Source organism: Tamandua tetradactyla, chromosome 2 (assembly GCF_023851605.1).
Source record: "Tamandua tetradactyla isolate mTamTet1 chromosome 2, mTamTet1.pri, whole genome shotgun sequence".
In the NCBI taxonomy this organism is placed as follows: Eukaryota; Metazoa; Chordata; class Mammalia; order Pilosa; family Myrmecophagidae; genus Tamandua; species Tamandua tetradactyla.
This window is the reverse complement of record NC_135328.1, coordinates 118675106-118699248: the sequence shown is the minus strand read 5'-3', so window position 1 is coordinate 118699248 and position 24143 is coordinate 118675106. Positions and strand designations below refer to the sequence as shown.

Below are 24143 nucleotides of genomic sequence, written 5' to 3'. Positions count from 1 at the left end.
ACTGGCTCTGCGTGTTCACGGGGGCTGATAGCCATGGCAGTGGCTCAGAAACTGTCCCCACCATAGGGTTGGACATTTTTCCAGATGCAGCACTTCAGAATGGCCTTCTATAGACCTCCCAGGGATTCTGTGAGCTATCTGATATCCTCTAATACATTCTTTTCTGTATAAAAAATATTATTTCCTAAATGAGATATTTTGACAAATAGCTACTAGTTCAGCAAAATGAAAGAAAAGCCTGTGCTTCCACTGGCTGCTTTAGTTTCCTCCCCTCTACTGTGCTGGCTGCTTTTCTCTGTTTCTGGCAGTGCTGCTAAAAACCCTTTCTGCCTTCTCATCTCCCCTCCTCAGGCTCAACCTCCTGCCCAGACCCATTAATGCTTGAAATATTAGCCCATCAGATCCAGCCCCAATATTCTCCCTGACCTCAAAATCAAATCTAAGGGAACTGAAACTAAGAACAGCAGAGAATCACAGATGCTCACTACTCCTTTGTTTCTTGGGTCCACAGCATTAGAGAGGGTAGGGTCCAGCAGGAGTAATCTGGGGAGACCTGCTTCTTTGCTGTAAGGAGAGAACACTGGATTGCTTCACTGTGCAAACTGCCCTTTAAGTGTGTATGTAAAGGAACCACCTGAAATGGTGGTGGAAATGGAGCACATGGTACAAAAACAAAAGACTTAAAGTTGCAGGGAAATAGAAGTATGTAGATTTCCACCTCCAGTATAATAACAAGCTTGTACGAACACTACATAACATAATAATATAGAGGTCATATGCTGTCAGTTTTTAAAATGATGAACTAAAGTAAAATGAGGAGAGAGAGAGAGAGAGAGAGAGAGAGAGAGAGAGAGAGAGAGAGAGAGAGAGAGACCAAACCAAATGTGACAGCTATGTTAACTAAAAAATGAATAAATAAACAAAAGATCAGGAATCCAAAATCCTGAAATTCCTGGAAGAACATTGAGAAATAATCAATGCAATTAAAGTAAATTGCATAAAACAGACCAATGCTAATGCAAAAGGGCAAACAGTCAAACCCATGCTCTCTAAAAGCCCTACTTAGCCAGCAAGTGAAACTACCATTGTAAAGGAATATTCTGCTGGGGAATTCATTAAATTGGGAACAACTTCCTCTAATAGCCAAGAATAAGACATTTAGGCCTGTATGTGCCCCAAATTTCCACACCTGCTGAGGAAATTGCCTTATGATTACATTAAAAGAATGAGCATAAAGGAGGACAAAGGCATTAGGGATCCCTGTCAACTACTCTACTTTAATAACTATGATGCGAAATTGTGAGCTAGTCCCTGCTTTACACTAATTCATGCCCTATACTAGTATGAAGATGCCCATACACTGCGGGCTAACATGCCCCGGAAGGTTTTGACAAAAGTATGAAAACAAAATACCATCATGGACTTCAAAATTCATATAAAATTACATCTTTTATTTTTGGGGGGGCAATATAACATCTGGACCCCAGGTGAGCCTGTCAAGGGGCAGGGTCATGCCAGGCAGGAGGAAAGGCTCAGGGCTGGAACTTGCCTGGGGCTGGGAGGCCCCGTGTCACTGGTGGGAGGGAAGAGGCTGCCTGGACTGGCCTATTCCCACTGGGGACAGCTAAGCCACCTGACCAGCTGGAGACAGGCAGGGTGACCCTAAGGCCGACAGGCATCAGGGCCACTTAGAAGCAGCCCCTTGACCACTTGAGCCCCGTCTTCTTCCTGCGAAAAAGGGTGGAGCGGGTTCTTTTCTTCACCACGTGGAAGGTCCGTTTTGTTAGAACTAAGTGGTAATTTCCTGAAGGGTCCATGGCGTAGAATACATTACTGTCATCGGGAATGCTGAGCCCTGGTGCGGACAGACAGAGGCACAGTCAGCTGTGCTTATGGGGTTTCCCAAACCACTCCACCCCTTGGGCAGCACACAAAGTCAGACTCCCCCAGAGACATGAGTCCCCCAGTTAGCTCCAGGAACACCAAAGAGTCCTTGGACTGATGCCTGCCCAAGGGCAAAACTCAAGAAGCACTGAACCCAACAAATCTTGTTAACACGTGACTCTGACTGCACCCCTGGGAATCTCAGCCTAGAGCTAACGGAGGGTCCTCCCACCAGCACATCTTATGGCCAAGTGCTTGATGCCTTCACTGATGGGGAGGTAGGTGTTCTAAGAAGCATTCTCGAATGCAGATGTCCCTGAATACTGCACTCTTGGGGAAAGGGTAACTGAGGCCCAAGACATGGCAGACCAAGTACAGGCCTTTGATGGGGCCAGGGAGTCCTCCACAGCCTGAGGTCCCTCAAGCGAGCACTGACTTCTGCTCTGATCCTCTTTGCCACCTGATTGCTCCGGCCTAGAGAGTGCTGCACCATAACGCTCGTCAGACTTCCTGCTCCTGCCTCGGTTTTCTGCCTACTTCTGTGGGAACTCAGATTTTCTTTTCTGAAACACGCAGTCCCACTTATTCTGCTCATCTCAACAAAATGCTGATGGAAGATAAGGTAGGATATAGGAAACAATGATCTGGGAGTCAGAACTGATTCCCTGGGCTAATCGGTGAGAAGCCATGAGTAGCTCACCAAAAATAAAAAAAAATAATAATAATACTAAAGTTACCCTTACAGGGTATGGAGAGGCTCTGTGCTCTCACATGGAGTATTTCCCTCTCCCACTGGGGACAAGAAACAGGCAGAGAGCACGTGAGTAACTGCTCTATGGGCTCAGACCCCAGGCTGCCTGGCTCGGTGTCACTGCTGGGAATATTGAATTGGGTCCCTGAAGCCTCCAAAGAGGATCAAGAGGCTTTTGTTTGCCTTGGCATCATAAAACATGGACTTCAATATTTGCTCTTGGTGTCCACAGACCCATGATTGCTTGCAATGCACAACTCAGCCCATCCTGGCTAGAGGGTGCCCTGCCCGCAGAGATCCTGGGGCAGGAAGAGAGGCCTTTGTCTTGGATCACAATCCCGCAGTCTGCACTAGGGCTCCAGTGCTTGGGCCACACCCAGGGATGACACATGGAGAGGAGATGCAAGTCACAGGGTGAGATACTTCAGACCCCAAGGACCCCAAAATGCTGAACATCTCCCTTTTGGAGTTTGTCTTGGGCAGACAGCCCAGGTGGCGGGGGGTAGGAGGAGAGTACTGAGGCAGCCCCTCACAGAGAAACTCCTGGACCTGCTCCCTGACTTACTTCGATCTGGTGAGATGATTTGCACCAGCTTGTATTCCTTTGCTGCCTCCAGATCCAGGTGGTACTCGTCTAGGGCTTTGAGGATCACAGCCGGAGCCCTGTCATGGCAGGTGATCTAGGCATGTTGGGGGACAGGCCATCAGGACATGGGTTCTGGAGCTGGCTCCCACAAGGGCAGTGGCAGGGGCCCTGCTGGAGCTGTCTCAGCAGGGAGCCCAGGGCTCAAAGACCCACCCCCGTTGGGTCTGGGTGTAGAGTGGCCCCACTGCCCTGTTGCTCCCCTCATAGGCCTCCATGGAAGGAGGGCCCTTTCCAATCATTCCATCCCATTTCCTGCAAGAAAGAAATGTCTCCCTTCCAGGTCACTGCCCTAGGGCTGAGCCCCTTGCCTCTGATCCTTGGCCTGCTCAGCTCCTACTGGCTTCCAGAGGTCACCCTATAACAGGGTGTTGGGGACAGATGTGGCCACTCGGGGCCAGCTCCTCCCACCACTCCTTGGGCATCTCTTTTCCCCCTGAGATTTGTCCTCTTGAACAGGCCACTCAAAGATGACAGACTTAGTGACTCTGAGAACAGACATCTAGTCTAAGCCTGGATGGCAGCAAGGAAGAGGAGCTGGATGCCCAGAAGTCTACTGTGTGCCAGGCATGTGGTGGTTGAGGGGACCCACTCCAGTGCCAAGCCCTGAGCTTGGGCAGGGCTCAGATAAAGAGTCATACTAGCGACATCTCGATACACCCACCCAAACTCCAGTCTAAAACTGAACTGCAGAGCTGGGCATATGTCTAATCCAGCACCTCAGGCAGCCTTTGCGCAGGTCGGGGATGAGGTGGCTCCATCAGCAGATCTATCCAGAATCTGCTCCCCTCATGGCCTCTTCCCTGCATCAGTCCTTACCCTCCATTCCTGGGTGGTGGCAGCACCCCCTAACTGGCTTCCCTGACTCTCCCCTACATGCAGTTAGATGGGATTCAACCTCTGAGGCCTCCGTGACCTCAATCACATCCCCTGGGCCCTGTTTCTTCACCTCTGACCCCATGAGTGTCCTCCGTTGGGCCAGGCCCATGTGGAGCTTGGGGTTCCCCGTGCGGTCCTTTCCCTCCCTTCTTCCAGGGGCTGCCTCAGTGAGGTTTTCCCAGGCTGGCCCACCTCAAGGTGGAAGCCACATATCTATGGCCATTGTCCTCAGCCCTGACCCACACCGAACACCTTTCTTTACTACTTGTGGATCTGTGTGGCTGTCTGTCCTTCTCAACCCACTAGGCTTGTGGTTCCAGGAGGGCAGGGAAAGAACATGTCAATCATCCTGCATTCCTACCTCTCAGGCAAGGGGCCCCCGGGGTCCGCCGCCCGCCCAGCTCACCACTATGCTCTTTGGCACGTTGACATGGTCCCCATCCAGGCTGACGTGGACGATGCAGGAGTCGCCCACCTGCTTTCTGTAGAATTGCAGGGGGCTCGAGGCTCTGTGGGCACTCAGAGGGGCCCCGGGCTGCGGGTGGTCTGAGCTGAAGGTCGAGTCACCAATCTGTGGGAGAGATCACTCAGTATTTCCTATTTCCATCATGCACAACCTGGCCCTGAACGATGGGGCCATGATGCTGTCACAGGGCTGGTCAGGAGAGGAGAAGGGTCCCCAATACTAAAGTGTAGACACCCTGAGGCGATGCTGAGTCCAAAAAGACACAGACCCCCGAGGCAGCTGCACCTGCCGGCCTGGAAAGGGAACTCACCCTGTGCTCTGAGGCTTGCCAACATCTGGGAGGTTCGGGGCATCGAGGATGTTGCTGGCCGACAGGGCCGGGGGCTCCCGCTCACAAGACAAATGGAAGCTACAGGGCAGAGGGTTGCTGTGAGGCTACAGAAAACCACAGCTCATGGTGGGACCATGCTGCTGCTACCTTCTGCCCTGGCCTTACCACACAGAAGTGCTGAGCTGTTCCATAGTCCCAAACCAGGCCCTAAATTCCTCCATGGGCCGAAAGTAGATATAGATGCATCCTGCCTGCAGGCGCTCGATCTTGGGAATGACCTTGTATTCCTGGGGCAGAGGGAAGGAGAAGATGGAGAAGAGGCCAAGGTGGCCTTGTTGGGTGGGATCAGAGCTGCAGCTGGGGTCTGTGGATTTGATCACAGGAGCCATTTCCTGCCCTGCACTCTCATCCAAGGCCTCCCTGATCTCAGCCCAGGATTCTCACAGACCCTCCTACAGGGAAATGTCCTTGATGCCAGCACCTCCCTAACCCTTGTGGGGAAGTTCTACCTCATCTCTGTGAAACACTCTCCTGGTGAGAAACTGAAGGTGGATGGAGCAATGAGATGCCATGCCCTGTGAGTCTCAGATCATCTGTCCCGTACCTCAACCCTGCAGTGATGCCCCCAGCTCCTCAATCCTATGTCATAATTTATCAATCTCCCCTGCAAGACACGTCCATCAGCAGAGGCCACAAAAGGCCCTGACCCACCCCCTCACCCTCTCCTGTGCACTATTGGGAGGGGCCACCAGGGCCAGGGCAGCCCTTGCAGGGCTCAGACCTATTCAGGGATCTGGGCACCAGAACAGGGGGCCCTGGGCAGAGGCATAGGGACCTTCCAGCCTAACTGTCTCTGAATGCAGGTGGGGAGACTGTGGGTCAGGAAGGAAGGGACTCAGCAGCAGCCTCACAACGGAGGGGCCGACTCCACTCTCCCCCCATGCCAACACCTGAGGGACAGTCTGTGCCCAGCTCAGCCAGGAGGGGATGCGGGAGAGGGACAAGGCCTATGACTTCTGGGAACCTTTACTTCGTGGCTGGAAGGGGGACATGATGCCTTAGCTCCCAGGGCTCCTATGGATGAGCTGGGCCCTGGGCTGAGAGCACAGCACTCAGGGAGGGGCTCTCTTCCCTATGCTAATGGGACTTGACTCCCTCCTCCTGGCGCAAAGTCCTACTCACTTCCCGAGTGTCCATGGGAGCTAACTGAAGGGAGGCCAGCTCTGACAGGAGCGTCCACAGGTCGGGAAAGGTTGACTGGGGGAAAACAGTGGCATCAGGGGTGGGATGGAGTGGCTAAGCCCGCTGGAACCCACCCAAGGCCCCCACCCTGAAGCCTCTTTCTCTCAGTCCCCTTCCCCCACCCAGACCTCACCCTGCCGACATCTGGTGCTCTCAGCCACCTTCTACCGAGTTCCCCTGCAACCCCTTGGACCGCAAGAGCACTGCTTGTCCCCTCCCAGCGATGGCTCTTGGCAAATCACAAAACACTATGAGGTTGCTCAACCATCTCTCCCAGATCCACCTTCAACTGGGCTCTGCCAAGGCCTTCCTTTGACTGAGAACAATCAGGGCCTCCTCTATACTACCTGGTCAAGCCTCCATCTCAGGGTCCAGATGACGGCACGTCTAATGGAGGCTCCCCAGGCTCAGTGGCTCAGAAAGCAGTGGTGCCAGAAGTGAGCCCTGTACAGTCATGGATGCCAACCCCACCCTGACCCTCGATGTCCTCAGGCACCCTCACTGTCTCCCACACTGGCCTCTCTTGCTCTCTCTTTGCTATCACCTCCCGGCCGGACTCTGTAGAGATCCCCTCCTACCGGGGTGGACAAGGTCAGGGAAGCCATCCTCCCCTCACCCCATCAGCCCACCTACTTGACTGGGGTTTGTGCAGCCTGGAGGTGTCAGTTGACAGAAATGCTGCTGTCACCAATCATCAGCCCTGACTGGGAGGCAACTGAGGAGAAGCAGTCCCTGTGGTGTGACATTGACCAAGTGGGCTCGACACCCCGAGTCTCCTGTGTTGTGTGCAGGCATGAAATGTGCCTCAGATAACTGAATGTTCCATAATGCTAAAAGGGTGCTGTCTCCAGCACCTTCTCCCATCAGAACCAGAGGAAAGCTCAACCACATTCCTGTGCTCTCTTGAACCCCTGTGGGCTCCCTTGTGAGGAAGGCAGCACAGCGTGGTCGCACAGCATTTGCACATGAGGAACAGAGGCCCCACAGGGCTGTTGCTAGCCCCTGGTCCTGCTGGGAGTCGGAGGAGTGAATGGCTCTGCCCAGCTTGGTCCGAGCTGAAGTCAACTCAGCACTCAGCACCACTGCCCAGGGATTGGTTTTCCCACCCTCATGCTTTGTGACCAACAACCCAGTGTGTGAGTCATGCAGGGAGAAGGTGGAGGTGGCTCTGGAGCTGTGGGTGTCCAGGCCTGCCATCCTGAGCCCACTGGAGTCTCTGACCGCCATTGCTCCCCAAGGCCATGCCAGATGCCTGTTCTCACCAAGGACCCCCTTAGGAAATTCCCTCTGCCCAGAACTGTTTATGTTCACACAGAAATGGACATAAATTCATAAATCCTCCAAACGATTCTCATCCCAAGCTGGGACATATGTCACCGCCCATGTGGGAACAGAGGAGAAGGACACCGGCTAAACCTTTCCATTGATTATCTGTTCCTGAAATGGCCTAGCTACTTCTCCCATACCCAAGGACCAGTGCTTCCTGCCATTGAACTGCACCTGAGCAGTGGCTAGCCAAACAAATACCTCTCCCTCTTAGTCTAGACAAGACCGGCCCGGAATTTGTCAAGGAATATTCCCATCATGACACCACCACCTGCCTCCACTTTACCTGGCCTGGCAATTCTCTTTTCTGGGAGGTTTTACTCATCATTTCCAAATGATCAATGCTGTCCCTTTGGGGAGGAGAAAGAACAGAATGTTTGGGGGATGGTAAGAATGAGTGTGAGTGCAAATCGATTTGATTTTAGACTTCAGGGATCCCAATGGCCTGGATGAATGGGTTGGAAACTGAGGGGCTATAAACCCTCCATATTATATGGGACCCATTTCCCATGTCAAATGAGATGGCTTCTTATCTCATTTTGATTTTGGTTGGGCAAAGCAATGCAGTGCCTTGGAGAAAACCCTCAAAAGGTTCCCCAACGGCTTGGCTTTTACCGGACAGGTCAGCCACTCTCTTTGTAGGTAGGACTGCTGAGGTCACATGGGGACTCAGACCCCCCACCCATGCCATTGTCAGCCACAGGAGGTGCTGCCATCCAGCAGGGCTAAGGCCACTGGCGGGACAAATGCCCTGCCCTTGGCAAGATCCTTGGTTCCCCCAGGGGCTGCTGTGGAGAGGGCCAGCCCACCTGGAAGCTTCCTCCCATGTCTGCTTCAGGTGCTGGATGGAGTTGCTCCATAGAGCAGACAGGATGGCATCCAGGGATGTGAAGTTCAGGAACACTTGACATTCCTGGGGAAGGAGAAAGGAATGAGCTGAGAAGGGGGAATGAGTTGGCATCTCCACTTCTGAATGACCCTGACATGCAGACACCCCAAGGGCACAGCCTGTGCCCAGCCCATGACACAACTCAGGGAGGAGAGCTATAGCTCCAGCTGAGGAAGGAGAAGTGGTAGGAAGTGAGTGCCCCACTCCTGGGACAGGCAAGGAAAGGACTGTGCCAGGAAATAAGCAGGGCTGGGGCCCAGGGAGTGACTTAGACCACAGATTCCAATCCTGAGAGCTGATCAAAGCCAAGAGTGACACCCAGGACCCAGGAGGCTGGGAGGTCCTGCTCGCCCACAGTGTACCCTGGACACCTCTACCCAGTGCTCCAGGATCCTGACCCTGTCCAAGGCTGTCGTGCTCTGGTCGCCGAGGCAAGTGGTTATTACACAGTTGGAGACACGGTGCATCTGGGTGATGACAGCACGGATGGTGGGCGCCAGGTGCTCCTCACCCTTCTCTGAGTGCAGGGTCGAGATGGCTTGCACACAATTTAAAGCTACCACCTTCCTGAGCAGCTCCTGGGGAGAACAGGAGTGTCACGCTGCCTTGAGCCACCCAAGGCAAAATGCATCACCCACAGGCCACTGCCTAGTGTTCTAAGCAGCAGCCTTGCAGGTGGACATTGTGATTTGGGTCATGAAGGGGCCTCTGGCATTGGTTCTCCACTCCTTGAGGGTGCTCAGCATTTGCAAAACCCAGGACCCTTTTGCTGGCTGGGAGGAGAGAGCTACATTATCCTAAAGTCCTCCCTCACCACCGCCAAGCACAGGACAGGGACTCCAACCCCACATGCTGAGGAAGCAGTCCAGGGAGCACGTTGTGCTCCTGATAGCTGCCTGACTCCCTCTAATCTCATACACATGCAAGTCCCCTGCTGCTGCTACATCCCAGAGCTTAGTGTGGAGCCTGTCCTCATGTCCAGGACACATCATATCTGATGCATGTGGAGGCCATGGAGTCCACTGGGACAGATGGCTGGGCTAGCCCTGGACTCTGCTGCACATCTGATATTCCCCTCTTGCCCACAACATGCCAGTCTCTGACCAGCTCCCCTTGGTCCTAAGATGTTGATTGTCTGCACTCCCATTCTCTGACATGCACGGTCAGGGCAGTGTCCTGTGATGTCCTCTCCAGCTGGGAATATGAGGCCTGAGGAATGAAGAACTTGCCCACGTCACCAGGGTGGAAAATGGTGGAGTTAGGATTTGGACCCAGATCATTGGACCCCAGGTTAGCAAATGGCATTTCAGGGGCAGCAGATGCCAGAAAAGGTCCACCGCATTCCCCCCTTAGGAGCCCAGTTGCTCACCACGTCCATCTGGGTGAGCTGCTCTGCCAGCAGCTTGGGAGGGAATGCCAAGGCTGGGGCCTTCCGCTCCCTCAACCCCTGCTGTCGGCGCCCACGTGAGGAGCAAGAATGATCTTCTGGTGGAGCGACAGCTGGCGCTGACTGCAGCTCAACAGATGACACTGCAGGTGGCACCTGGTCTGCCTCCTGCTGCTCAGTGGGTGCCTCAGGTGGTGAGGCAGCAGGTGCCAGATCAAGAGAAGCCACAGGCTTTTGGTCTGAGGGTGGCAGCTGAGTTGGCATCAGAGCCACCGCCAGCTCTGCTGGTAAAGCAGGTGATGTCTCCAGCTTCAGCTTCCGATCTGGGGATGATGCAGCCTCTGGACGTGGCCAGGTAGGTGGCATCAGAGTTGCCTCCCTCTCTGGAGCTGGAGTGATGATTGTCAGAGAAGGTGGAAGGAGCTCTGGAGGCCACGGTGGCTCCACATCGGTAGGTGGCATTGGAGGCGCTGTCACAAGTGTCTTTGCTCTGTAGGTGACAGGATGTCTGCTGCCAACGATGGAACTGACCCTGGTAGGGGCACTACAGTGGTTTGAATCTCTGGGTCTCACATAAGAGCCCCAAGAGGTGGAAGATGCAACAACAGAACTGGCTTTCTATGGACCTTTCTCGACCCAGAAATGCCTGTACCGCCTCTACCTGCACCACTTCCCCCAAGGACGCCACTCTCAGAAAGTCTTCCAGATTGCAAGTGCTCAGGGGAGGGGGCCAATGCCCTCTTGACTTCCTGCCCACAGGCAAAAGAGGGATTCTGCCCCTGTGACCCCCACCTCCTCCTCTACACCCCATCCATTCCTACCTCCAGGCTCCTCACCCTGTGTCTGGGCCTCAGTGGGCCCTGAGGGCTCCAGCTCAGAGAGGAGGAGCTGAGCCTGCCTCTCCAGGGTAGACCCAGGCAGTGCCATCTGGGCGAGGGCCACCAGCTGTCTGAGACTGGGAAAGTCCGGGGGCTCACAGAAATCATCAGGAAACTCATGGAGCCAGGTGAGCAGGAGGCAGGAGAAGATGCTGGGGGTGGACGGGGCCGCAGAGTGAGGAACGACCGTTCCCGCCACACTGCCATCTGGTGACCACCCTCCCGGGTGCGGGGCTCCTGGGTAAGACCAGCCAGACATTCTATTTCTGTCTGTCTCTGCTGGACACCCTCCCACTAGAACAGAACTGACATGAGGAGAGGGAGGGGTTGTGTCTGCTCAGTCAATGGCACTGCACTTGTACACAGAAGGAGCTTCATCGACTGCCTGATGAGGGAACAGAGCATGTCCCCTGCCTCAGGTCCCCCTGGGCCATCATGTCACCTCAGTCTGCAGTCATGCTCTGAAGCCATGCCTCCTTCTCTGCCAACCATGTGAGGGTCTCCTCTTCCCACTGTCATGTTCCCTGAAGGGCACGGGCACAGCCCACTGCAGCCACCTGCAGCCAGGCTCACAGGACTGGGTAGTGAGTGGATGTGTGAGCTGCAGTCTCCCCACACCTCCTGATCTTTGTCTGTGTGCTGCTGGCGTGGGGGAGGGGCAGCAGAGTTGGGTGTGTTTAGAGTGGGATCTGAGCCCCGGGGAGCACTCTGCACCCAGTGCCCCAGGAACTCTCCCATGGGTCTCTCTGAGTTCTGTCACCCTGCAGGGGATGGAGCCCAGATCTCTGCACTCCCGTGGGAATCATGAGATGGACTCAGGGACCTGTCCAGTCACTCTTGGCACCGGCCCCCACGTCCCATCCGGGGCTGTCAGGAAGGAGCCCCTCCCTCCTTACCCGGACGTCACTCACTTTTTTAGGCATTCCTGGCCTCCTCCATCCTTGTCATGCAAAGTGCAGTTATCGCCATACCTAGAGGGGTTATGGGTGTGTCACATGTACCTTCTTGGCTGCGACCCGACTGATGACGTCTACCACTCCTGTGGACCCCCGACTCAGGCAAACACAAGGCCACAAGCACTTTGCAGTTTCCTTCAATGAAGTAGGCTAAGTGCCTTTCAAATTGCTTGCCCTTAGATTATTCTCCATAGATCTTTGATGAAGATAAATGAGTGATCACTGAGCTGCATCTTTCCAGATAACAGGTGAGGCCTGGGGCACCTCTGCCAGCCCCCAGCAATCCGAACTCAGGCTACACTGAGGACCGAATGCACTGAGATGCAATCTCAAACCTCCTTCGAATGGGAATACAGGACTCCAAAGATCACTTTGGAGCAGAGCCTCTTGACATGGAAAGGAAATTTCTAGATGTTGAGAAGCCCTCCCCACCGAGCTTCCTTTCCAGAGAGCCTGGCATAGGGAAGCACTTTCCAAGGTCTGCATCATGCAATTCTGACTCTGCCCTCAGCAGGTTGGTCCTGCTATGACCCCACTAGCAAAAGAAGGAAACGGAGGCAAGATGCTGCAATGACCTCCTTCAGATATTCAGCTCATACAATCCAGAGCTCTTGTGAGATTGAGGATGAACATGTGCTCACCTTCTGGACACCCGGTCCAGGACCCATTGGGTGGAAAGGAAGGGCCGGTAATGGAACACGAGGAGGGATACGCCGGCCTGGTTGCCCTCCTCGACAGCTGCCACCATGCGCTCCAGGAAATTCTCCCATGCTCCCACCTTGCCGGTGTACTCCTCCAGGTCACTCTGGACTGGTGACACATTTGCATCCTGAGACTGGAAGAGCAGTAGCAGGTGGTTAGCCAAGGAGCTGGGAAACCAGGAGAGGTGCAGGGCTCAGAGGTGAATGCAGACCTGCCTTTCCGTGGCCCCCCTGCCTTGGTACAAGAAGTGGGGCAGGAATTCATCTAGCAGAAAACAGTCCCACACTCCAAATAAAAATCCTGGTGAAGGAATTATGAAGTCAGGAAGACGTTGTCGTCATTCAGGGGGCTGAGTAACAGTGGAAGCTGTGCAGCAATGTGTGGAAAGCGCTTTATTCCCATGAATCCTCACCAACCACCCCCACTCATGAGATAAGGAAACTTCAAGGGGGGACTCAACTTTTTGCAGGACAGAAGCCATAACCATTCACACTGGACGTGTATGATCTTCCCTCGATCCTCTGGCGGAGGCTCTGCTCCAGACATGGAGGGGAAGGGTCTGCTCCCCTCTCATTCTTCCCCACTCTAGAGGCAGTGCATGGAGAAGACCGAGATGGTGAGACACCTTTGTTTTCACATCAACAGCCAGACTTGAACGTCTTTTGCCTTAAAGGAAGTTCTGAGAACCTGCAACCATGGTGATCCCTGTTCAGGCAAAAGCCAAGTGCCAGGAGGAGCCAGGTGGGAGAAAGACCCCCATAGACTGTGACTTGAACAGAAGTCTCAGCAAAGAGCAAATCCAAATGGTCGCCTGATGTGGATGGGAATCCAATTTGCACTGGACATCTGGAAATCAAATCACTAAAGGGATTCCATTAGCCCCCCTGACACCAGTCTGGCCAAAGAACAGCATGTTCACAGCTGGGCCAGGAGAAAACAGGGAAGCAGCCATGGTAAGAGACTGTTGGTGGCCACTGAACTGCTGCACACTCATGGAGATTCCATGGCTCCAGCTATTAGTATTCCCTGTATGTGTGTGACATACCCATTTGAGTACAGGCATTCTTACCAGAGGGGCAGGATGCGGTCCCAGTCCATTAAGACACACAGAAGAGGTTCTGTTCTCACTTGATCACACTGCTGGCCCAGGTTCAGGGGCCTCCTGGACATCACTGCGGCGGGGGGAGGGAGATGCCCCAGCTATCCCTGCCACCCTGATCAGGTGGGCAGGTGTCTGCACACTTGCCCAGTCCACACTGATAGGAGATGGCAACTCTTGGGCCCAGGATTAACACGTTGCATGGGGATTACCTCACCATCACCACTTGCCTTCCCAGCAGCCATCTATGACTTCAGGTGTGACCAAAAATGCCCATGAGGCTTCCCAACCTGGCTGTGGATGAACCCGTTCCTCATTCCTCCTCATACTGAAAGCAGGACTGATATGGGGCTGCAGAGGCAGGATGACAATGCTGGTATTTCCTGAATTGTCTGACCTTTGGCCACTTTGACTTGCTTTCGGGAACTCCCTGACCAACTGACAGCGGTGGCGAGGTGGAGAGTTCAGCCAACGCCTGCATCTATTGAAAAATGTCTCCTTCCTAGCTTTTCTCATGCCAGAAACTTGTGCTCTACAAATGCAACACGAGAACATGTTGATCTGTTGACCATCTCTGGCTAAATGAGCCTGGTGGTGGGCTGTTGTGGAATCTAGGTGCCTGGTTACCAGGGTTCTATGTTCCACTGGACTGCAGCTCAAGGGAAGTGAGGTCATCTCCTTAAGCTGCTTAACTGAAACTTCTCAACCGTTAGGTCCTCCATGAAAGCCCCTCTTGACTCCTGACTGCTCATCCTCCTTAAACATGCTATCCTGTTCATTGGACCAAGTTTCCTCAACACATCCCTCCCCACAGCTACCTGGGAAGGCCTGGGTGCTGACTGGGCCCCGACCATGAGGAGGGAGAACTCAATTCTAACACAGATGAACTTTCTTAGAAACCTTGTGACCATGGTGTAGTCGTTGTTACTCTCATCTCAGAGTCTCCCCAGTTCCCACACCTACATGACAGGGTCATTCTCCCATTTACTTCCTGGGTCAACATGTGGACGTGAGATAATCAGTGTGAAAGCCATGGCTGGTTTTCAAGTAGCTGGCATGCAAACAGACATGAGAGCATTACAAGAAGTAACACTCTTGTGGGTTGGCTGTGGCTTTGAGATCCGTGGAAAGTTAGATTCCTGTTTTGTCTCATTTCTGGGTCAGCACCATGAAGAAGTTGAAATTAAATGGAATTGAGATAGAATGGCTCTGTGGCATGACACCTTCCCATGGTTTCACATTATAATCAGAATCAGACACAGCTGAGAAAAATGGTTCAGCCTGTCGACAGCTGTGCTGGTTTTAAAGGATGCATGTCCCCTAGAAAAGCCATGTTTTAATCAAAATCCCATTTCATAAACCTAGAACAATCTCTATTTAATACTGTATGTTTGAAACTGTGATCAGATCATCTCTCTGGAGATGTGATTTAATCAAGAGTGGCTGCTGAGCTGGATTAGGTGATGACATGTCCCCACCCATTTGAGTGGATCTTGGTTAGTTTCTGAAGTCGTATACAAGAGGAAACATTTTGGAGAATGGGAGATTCAGAGAGATCGGAACAGAATGACATAGCCATGAGAAGCTGAGTCCACCAGCCAGTGACCTTTGGAGATGAAGAAGGAAAATGCCTCCCGGGGAGCTTCATGAAACAGGAAGCCAGGAGAAGAAGCCGGCAAACTAGAACAACAGCCTCGGTCAAGGTGAAGCTAAAGTATGAGCTTTGTAGAAGAGTTGAAGGACATGTTCTCTAGGCACAGTCTGAAAGACAAGTCGAACAAGGATAGATGGTTAAGGGGAGGATGTGTCTTTCAGATGGACAAACTCTTGTCCTTCTCCCAAAGTGAAAAGGGTTCCAGTGAGGTTGTCCATGGAGGAAGCATGGTAGGGAGCATGTTATGAGAAGAACTCAAAGAAGGTGGTGTGCAGGTGTCAGGATGTATCATACAGGAAGAGAAAAGGTTGAACAACAGGTCATGGTCCAGGTGGTCCCATGACAGCCTCAGCAAATCAGAGCTGTAGAAACTCTAGAGGGCACATGTCCACCTCACTGAAGCCCAGATCCTTGACATTCACCCATGGGAGAGCAGGCATACCCCGATGCCTTCATTTTGCACAGTGCATGGATTTTGGTGGCTATTTGCCTTCTTCCTGTATGGGAAGGCTAACTGGAATGCCCAGAGTTGACTACTTGTCAAAACTGCTGCTCAGGAAACATCCTGAGACAGACCTCACAACTCTAAGTCACTTAATCCTGATGCCTGAGCTACGATGGGTGAATTGAGCTGCTTGATGTCCAACAGCTCAGAGGAGATTCTGGGAATCATACCTGTGCAGGTTTGAAATGATGTATGCCCTCTAGAAAAGCCATGTTTTCATCACAATTCCATTTCATAAAGGCAGAATGTTCCCTATTCAATACTGTATGTTTGAAATTGTAGTCAGATCACCTCCCTGGAGATGTGATTTAATCGTGAGTGGTTGTTAAGCTGGATTAGGTGACAACATATATCCACACATTTGGGTGGCTCTTGATAAATGTCTGGAGTCCTATAAAAGGGGAAACTTTTTGGAGAATGAAAGAGATTCAGAGAGAGCAGAGCAGAATGACATAGCCACGAGAAGCAGAGTCTGCCAGCCAGTCACCTTTGGAGATGAAGAAGGAAAATGTCTCCCAGGGAGCTTCATGAAACTGGAAGCCAGGAGAAGAAGCCAGCAGATGACACTGTGTTCACCATGTTCCCTTCCAGATGAGAGAGAAACTCTGACTGTGTTTACCATGTGCCCTTCCACCTGAGAGAGAAACGTTGAACTTCATCAGCCTTCTTGAACCAAGATCTCTTTCTCTGCATATCTTTGACTGGACATTTCTATAGACTTGCTTTAATTGGGACATTGTCTCCACCTTAGAACTGTTAACTAGTAATGTATGAAATTCCCTTTTTTAAAAGCCATTCTGTTTTTGGAATATTGCATTCTGGCAGCTAGCAATCTAGAACAGTACCCAAAGCTCTTTCCTTCAGCTGTCTCACATTCATGAAGTCATTCAACTAAAAACTATGGAATACATTCTGCATGTTCAGCAACATGGAGATGGCCTGGAGCATCATTCATGACTTCTTTGAGCTTGTAGCTTGGAGGCATATCAACGTGCTAAATGCTGTCCTAGAGATGAGGAAGACTTTTGCTGAGGACACAGAAAGGCCTCCTCACCAGAGACTGCAAAATCTAAGCAGGTTTCCTGGAGGCGATTATAGAAAAGAGGACTGGGTCTTGTCCAGGGGATGACACAGACATCAAGGGACTACAATGACTAATAGGTGGGCAGGGTAAGCACATGTGCTCTGCAACCAGCCTTAGAGTTCATGTGATATTAGATTGCAAAGGCAGGAAGGGATTCAACTGAACCTAAAGAAATGACATGAAGATTAAGATGCAGTGACCCACTGCCAGGGGGCACAGCAGAAAGATTTGAGGAGTAATTTTGCATGACATTCATTAAAGTGGTACCTCCCAAGAGAGGAAAGCTTCAGGTACTACAAAACATTGACCTGCCCTAGTTAGACTGACACCTGTGTTTTATGAGCTTCTGCCCTTCTCCTCCAGGGGCAGGCTGGAGGTCTCCTACGTTGGATTCTGTCCCATCCACTCCCACCCCTTTGCTGACCTCTTCTTTTCAGACCTCTCAACCCAAGGCAAAGATTTTTATGTCTTCCCCATGACAAGAGCAATGTTGAGCTGATAAAAATTGATTGAAGTTGTTGAAATACATGATTAACACAATGTCAAAAGGTATGAATAGCCAAACCATGAAGGTTCTTCTGTTCATCAGACAATAAATGGATAAATCCTTGTTTCTGCTCTTGTTTCCTCATTCCCCATGGGTTGTGCTGGGTGGGATGTCGATCAGATGGTCAGTGCAGGGCAGAGAACTTGTCTCACTGTAAATATTTCCCTGAAGCAAAGGCTCCTGCCAATTTCTCGATTAGGGTGGGAAGAGGAAGATGGATGAGGAGTGGACAGGACTGAATGCTGATTTCCTCAACTGACTGCAGTTGAGACAATGTGCCTTCAAGCTTCTCCTGTGCTCCAGCTCCTGTATGCTAAGTTCTCACCTCCACCTGAGGGTCTTGCCCACCAGCAGCCTCATGGGACTGAGCTTAACCTCCATGCACAATGAGTATGCACTCAGGGAGGGGGAGGCCAAATCTTCGGGGCTCTCCAGCTGATGGGTTTTGCTTCTTTTCACTTACAAGAAGTGAGTATAGTCAGTGTGTTAGTTAGATTCAGTTGTCAACTTGGCCAGGTGAGCATACCCAATCTTGTTGCTACGGACATAAGCCAATGGTACATGAACCTCATCTGTTGCCAATTACATCTGCAGTAGGCTAGGAGGCATGTCTGCTGCAATGAGTGACATTTGACTTCATTGGCTGGTGCTTAAATGAGAGATCGCAAGGTAGCACAGCTAGCAGCTTGGCATTCCTCATCTCAGCACTCGCAGCTCAGCCCAGGCCTTTGGAGATGCAGAAAGAAGTCACCCCGGGGAAAGTTGTTGGAACCCAGAGGCCTGGAGAGAAGGCCAACAGAGACCATCCTGTGCCTTCCACATAAGAAAGAACCTCAGTGGAAAGTTAGCTACCTTTCCTCTGAAGAACCAACAAAATAAATCCCCTTTTATTAAAAGCCAACCTGTCTCTGGTGTGTTGCATTCTGGCAGCTGCCAAACTAGAACAGTCAGGGTGCTTCCACATCACCCAGTCCTCCCGGAGGAACAGTAGCCGATTCCTCATGCTGTTGTGGAGATCAGTGTTGTGTAACTATTGAACCTGCAGCCTCCTGCAGGGGGGTGCGTTTGAAAGACCGGGAATCTGCACCACCACTGCATGTCACAGCAGACCCTCTAATGTGAGGTGGGCAAAGTTCTGCTTAGTGTCCTAGACCAAGACTTCATATGGAAACCTGTTGAGATGCCCTTCCAAAGGTGGTGTCAGAGCTAGGGCCTCTAATTCCACGTGAGGTGCAGGTGTGACTTAGCACCAAGGAAAGTAAAGATATTGCCCCTTTCAAAGGTGATTCCTGGCCCCTGGAGAAAGAGCTGGCCACTTGTAGCCTGGGGCCTCACCATTCTCTGGAGCCCTCCAGTTACAAAAACGGGTCTGAACTCCTTTCAGAGATACATGTTTCAAGTTCACCTGTGAGGGCCATATGCAACAAGAGTGGGGACTCAAGTGGAAGGATGTTGAGGACTGCTGGAGATGACCCTAAGCTTCCTCACCTCAACCCCAGGGGCCCTTCACTCTAGGACATGTGTTATGGCCCTGGCAGCCTTCACTTCTGGTCTCCCCTCCTACTGACTGACTATTTTTGGGATCTCATCATTCTGGCATCCTTTTGTTCATTCCCTTTGTACTCAGCCTTTTAAGTTTACAATGCCTTCATCCATGCTGGGCCTGAGGCCAACATGCCTGGTCTCCTCCCCACCTAAGGCTATGAGAAGAGAATCCTGGGAATAGTTTGGCCCTACTGGGGTTTCCTTGTGGCAGGTATCTTGATCCATGCACTTGGCAGCCCCTACTTTCCCATCAGCTCCTTAGGCAATGGACATACTTGACCAGTGTGGAAAAGCCCATCAGCTTCAGACAGGTGGGGAAGGAGCTCTTGTCCCCCAAGGGGTACTCATAGACAGTACTTTGGAGGCTTGCAAGAGGTGAGGGGGAGGTTCAAGTGGTTCTCATCCTGTCAAGGAGCCTTTGGTTGATTTCTTGTGCTGCCAGGATAGCTGTGTGACAGCTCCTGTTTAACTTGTCCATGCTGCTCCCCTGCCATTAAGAGAACTCCAACACAAAGAAATTCTGTCTCTCCAAATGAGTGTTGCAAAGGCTTGAAAGACATATGAGTTCATGGGGGATCTGATGACAAGTTATAGCAGAGGTTTCCCAAGGTCCCCAGTGCCACAGGGTTCCAAAACACAAAGCCCACATCAAAGTAGAAAGAACAGGTTGCTCAGCTTACAACTGCTCAAGGGAAGGGGAAAATTAAGCTTGTCTGAGAGAAGAAATAACAAGTCAGGTGAAAGGAGTTAATTCCCTGAAAGCTGTACCTTCCCCAACAGAAAGGTGGGGCCCAGATCAAGCAGAATCCCTCCCTTAGGGAATTCAGGCCCCAGTTCCTGGAAAACTGAAGCAATTAATGCCACCTACAAACTCACCTCTGTCTCCACCATGACCCCCACAGAGAGAATCTGCTGAAGATAAAGGCACCTCATCACTTTACCCTAGTGGGATGCCTCAGGCAGCCAAGCACCACATACTGGCCAGGATAAGAAAACACAGAGTTGAAAAGCTCCATAGGATAATTTGTCAACCTGCTGGCTCTCACCCTCAGGAAAAACTGAGGCAGGCGACTCTTTTCTCCTGACAGGAGGACAGTCCAGTCTGGGAAAATGGGACTGGGGCCTATAGTATCTGAGTAAACAATTCTCAGAATAAAAGGCCCCATATATGCTGTGCAAGAAATGGAAAAACAAGAACCAAGAAATTCTGATCAGGTTAACAGAACCTGTGCTAGAGGTTTACAATAAGCTGAATCACATGTCAAAGAACGGATAGAGAACTAAGTCACCTAGCCAGAAAATCCACAGGAAAAGAGAGAAAACAATCTCCACAGGAAACTAATTAAGGAAATCAATAGCCTAGATGCCAGCAAAACATAATGGGTCATACTAAGAAAACTGAAGATATGGCCCAGTCAAAGGAATACACCAACAACTGAAATATGATACAAGAGTGGAAACAACTGATTCAGGATATTCAAACAGACATGAAAAATCTCATCAAAAATCAAATCAGTAACTTGAGGGGGGATATAAAGAAAGCATTGGCCAAAAGAAGGAAAAAATCAAGAATTTGAAAAAAATCACAGAACTTACAGGAATGAAAGGCACAATGGAAGAGATGAAAAGAAAAAAAAGATGGGCACCTAGAACAATAGATTTGAAGAGGCAGAAGAAAGGATTAGTGAACTACAGGACTGGACATCTGAAGTTCGACACGCAAAAGGAAATACAGGAATAGAATGGAGAAATAGGAGCTGCATCTCAGGGAATGGAATGACAACAAGAAGCAGATAAGCATACATTTTCTGGGCATCCCAGAGGCAGAAGAGAAGGCAAAAGGAAGAAAAAGATTAATGGAGGAAGTTATCATGGAAAATTTCCCATCTCTTATGAAAAGCACAAACTTACAGATCCAAGAAGTCCAGCATACCCCAAACACAACAGATTCGAACAACTCCAAGAAATTTATGAATCAGACTGTCAGAAGTCAAAGAGAATGAGAGAGTTTGGGGAGCAGCAACTGAAAAACAACCCATCACGTACAAGGAAAGCCCCCCCAAACCTGTGAATTTATCAGCACAAACCATGGAGGCAAGAAGGCAGGGGTATGATATATTTACGATTCTAAAAGAGAAAAATGGCCAACCAAGAATTCTATATCCAGAAAAATGATCCCTCAGAAATCAGGGGGAATTAAAACATTTCCAGACCATCACTGAGAGAATTTCTGACCAAGGGACCAGCTTTCCAGAAAATACAAAAGGGAGCACTACAGGCAGATAGGAAAAGGCAGGAGTGAGGGGTCTTCAGAAGAGTGTAAAAAATGAAGACTCTCAGTAAGGCTTAAAAGAAGGAAAAGCTTTTTTATATGTTCTATTGTTTGTAGATCTGTGCCTCACCCAAAAGGCTCTATTTCATATTATCTTTATAATTTGATTTTTCTATTCTTGTATTAGAAATTCCAGCTGCTTTTAGATTTTGACGTGTAGAGGATGTGCCTAACAGCTTGCCAGATTTTAATTTAGAGCATTCATTCCTTCATTGATTTTTCAAACTTTTATTGAAAGTACTTATGTGGAAGGCACCAGAGTAGGTGAAAAGAATGCAAAAGGGAGTGAAACAGGGTCCTTATTGTCAAGGAACTTAGAGTCCCATGGAAGAGATAGCCATTTGTGGGTTCTTTTCCCTTTTTCTTTTTGAATAATAAACTTTTAGAGCAGTTTTAGGTTTAAAGAAAAATTGCACAGAATTTATAGAGAATTGCCATATACCACTCCTCTTCCTCGGCCCCAGATTAACATCCCCTATTGTTAATATCTTGTATTAGTGTAAATACATTTATTGAAATTGATTGTGATACTCTAAAATGAAGCTAATACAGAGAGAGGAAATGGAGAAAAAGAAAAGGAGGAGAGAAAACCAAATGTCAGGAATCTAGCTACTATGTAATGCATTCCAAATGTTGCTAATGAAACTGGCAACACAACTCCTTTAACAAACAAAAGTAACCACCCTTTAATATTGCTTGAGGTAAAACTTTTCATTCTTGGCTTCAGATTCAAGGTGATGCATTTATTTATTTATTTATTTTGCAAGTGCATGGAAAGTGTGTTTTAGTTGCCTTTTTAGTTATGAGAGGATAAGGAAATGAGAATTGAAAAAATACATGTTCTCCTTCTAAAAAAGTGAAATATTTCAGAATGTTTAAATTTTAAGGTTTTGTGTGGAAAATACTCAGTGTTGAATAAGAGTTTGGTTTCAGTTTTGGGGGAGCAGACATAAAAATAGCAGATGAGGTTGTCAAGCAGCCCTAGTGGGGCCCTTTATGGCAGCCTGGGGGTCTGGGCAGTTGTCTGATTAAGTTGGACTCTAGTGACTCAGCCAATTTTGTTTTCCATATTTGTATGGAGTGATTTACAATAGGTAGGTATTTTTAGGAGAGACTTGCATAACTACACAGAACCCTTAACCCCATGCTCTAATTCTCCTTGAATTTGAACCCACTACAATGTGCCATTTTGTTCTAGGACCCAAATTTGTGATCTTGGTCATTTTAACATTTTACTCTCAAAAAATTGAGGTTTTTAGATTTTTTTTTTTTATCCAAGCCTGGTTATAGCAGCATCTTCAATGCATATGGGATTACTGATAAATAAAATTCCCTGAACCATTGGACCATACAGGAAAGGCATGGCAAGGATGCTTGAGTATTCTCTAGGCCCAGAGAGGGTACACTGGAAGGCAGCTGGGCTTGAGGTGGTTTGCAGTGTCCAACAGGTGGGGCAACCCTAGCCACAAGGCCGCAGGTTTTCCTCTGGTGGTGTGATTTGAGGATGTCAGAGAGGCTAGGCAGTGAATTGTGTCTGGTTTGGAGGACCCCATTAGACCTGCGAAGAACTCAGACACACAGCTCCTGAATACCACCAGCCACTCATGTGAGCCAGCAAAGCAGTAAAAACCAACAGGGAGCTTTATGGCTGGGCCCAAATCTTGTCCCTAACTTTTGAACCCAATGAACTAAAGAAACACTTGTTCTTTTCCTTCTTCCTGCTTCTCACACCAACACACTGGAGGGGCTGTGCCTTGGAGAGCCAAGGGAGGGTAGTGTTCTAGAAGATGACTGTGACCCCACATCTCACTCATACACCTGTTTAGGTCTCCCTCGGGCTATCACCTTTACACCTGTTAAGGGCCCCCTTGGGCTATCACTGGAGGGTGGGGAGAGATGAGGCTTCAATCAAGTTTGAGACTTTATCTATGGTGTGAGCTCAAAATATCATCAAGAAAGGAAGTGGGGAATTTGACATGGTCCCACTAAAAATAATCACTGGAGAAAAATAAAACCCTTTTATGCTTAACTGACCCACCTCCCAGAGCTGAGACCCACTCAATAAATGAGGAGTGTCATAAGGTAGAAAGATGACACTGGCTTTAGATTCCACTGACTCTATGTGGCCTCCTCAATTCTGACTGTGTTGGATTTGGACTTAACCAAATGAAAAAGCTGGAGGTTGGATAAGCTGACCAAAGGACAAGCTCCGTTTCTTTGGAAGGATGCAGACAGATAGGGGATGTTGGAGCAGAGATATGCTCCTTAAAGTAATTTCAAGCCTGAGGCTCCTCTTCCTCCTCTGGGATCCTTGGAAGAGGTAGGTCGGGGGTGAAGAGAGAGAGTGTGTAGGTGGTGTGGTGGTCTGCAGTTTGCTTCATTGGGGTGAACGGCCTTAGGACCTGCCTAGGCCTAGAGGTTAGTGACACAGCAGCTGGAGTCTCCTCCAGTTGCCCTTGTATAGACTGAGGGCAAGCTCTTGTGCTGGTCATGACTTTCCTCTGGTCACAGATCCAGAAAATGTTGAACTAGTTGGCTGTCAGGTCTGGCCTGAGGACTCCAGGGGATGTACAGCAGTGACAGGCCACCCCGGGGAACACACCCTGAGCTCTTGTGGTGGCCTTCTGGCTGCACTGCCCCACCCCCGGGTTCTGGTGGGTAGGCCAACTGCTCACTCCTCCCAGGTGGTGTGGTCTTGACATCTCTTCTATAGATATGGATAAGGATGTGGCTATATATAGATAAGCACAGGTCGGAAGAGTCTGCATGTGGAGCCTTGGCCACAGGCAGCCAGCAGACTGTGGTACTTAGTCACAGGTCTTTATGCCTTGGCTCATGGGCTTAGCCTGGCACAAGGAGTGGGAAGAGCTCAGGTCCATAGCTTCTGAGGACCTCCTGTGTCTCCAAACCAATTTCTCTAAGGATTTTCCAGCAATTCTTTTATACTTCCCTGCCCTCTTGACTAAATAGAAAACGCACCCCTCTCCCCAACCTGATCCTTGCTTGATCCACCCACTTCCACTGTTATTTGTATGGGAAGTAC

At 50.2% G+C, this 24143-nt stretch overlaps 2 protein-coding genes and 1 long non-coding RNA gene across 7 annotated transcripts in view; 1 reads left to right on the top strand and 2 right to left on the bottom strand.

Annotated features, from left to right (window-relative positions):
* The window catches only part of LOC143673735 (cytosolic carboxypeptidase 1-like), a 295645-nt gene that overhangs the window by 35563 nt on the left and 235939 nt on the right, over positions 1-24143 (top strand). The window lies entirely within an intron of this gene.
* LOC143661764 (uncharacterized) lies at positions 1431-5033 on the bottom strand. The gene is made up of 4 exons (XR_013164816.1): positions 4934-5033; positions 4564-4728; positions 3201-3315; positions 1431-1855 (listed from the first exon to the last, which is right to left on the bottom strand). It is a non-coding gene; the product is annotated as an uncharacterized LOC143661764 (long non-coding RNA).
* Positions 6212-11841, bottom strand: LOC143673733 (ral-GDS-related protein-like). Of its 4 annotated transcripts, XM_077148620.1 has the most exons (7): positions 11588-11841; positions 10635-10828; positions 9781-10288; positions 8774-8989; positions 8332-8435; positions 7809-7872; positions 6212-6444 (listed from the first exon to the last, which is right to left on the bottom strand). In XM_077148620.1, exons 3-7 carry the CDS (start codon positions 10258-10260, stop codon positions 6361-6363), a joined length of 948 nt encoding a protein of 315 aa, XP_077004735.1. In that variant the 5' UTR covers positions 10261-10288; positions 10635-10828; positions 11588-11841; the 3' UTR covers positions 6212-6360. The 4 variants fall into 4 exon arrangements, with proteins under 4 accessions (XP_077004735.1, XP_077004733.1, XP_077004732.1 ...); XM_077148618.1 differs by lacking the exons at positions 6212-6444; positions 7809-7872; positions 8332-8435 and having other exon boundaries at positions 8472-8989; positions 10620-10828; XM_077148617.1 differs by lacking the exons at positions 6212-6444; positions 7809-7872; positions 8332-8435 and having other exon boundaries at positions 8472-8989; positions 9781-10330.

Bases quoted from the DNA above. Each gene is read 5' to 3' on its own strand.
- LOC143673733 (XM_077148620.1), bottom strand. From the start codon at position 10,260: ATGCCACCTACCGATGTGGAGCCACCGTGGCCTCCAGAGCTCCTTCCA. The intron at 8,436-8,773 runs GTACACTGTGGG...CTCCTTCCCCAG, and splicing joins ACTGGGTAGAGGTGTCCAGG to GAATGTCAAGTGTTCCTGAA. The intron at 7,873-8,331 runs GTGGGCTGGCCC...TCCTCCCCAAAG, and splicing joins ACATGGGAGGAAGCTTCCAG to GGACAGCATTGATCATTTGG.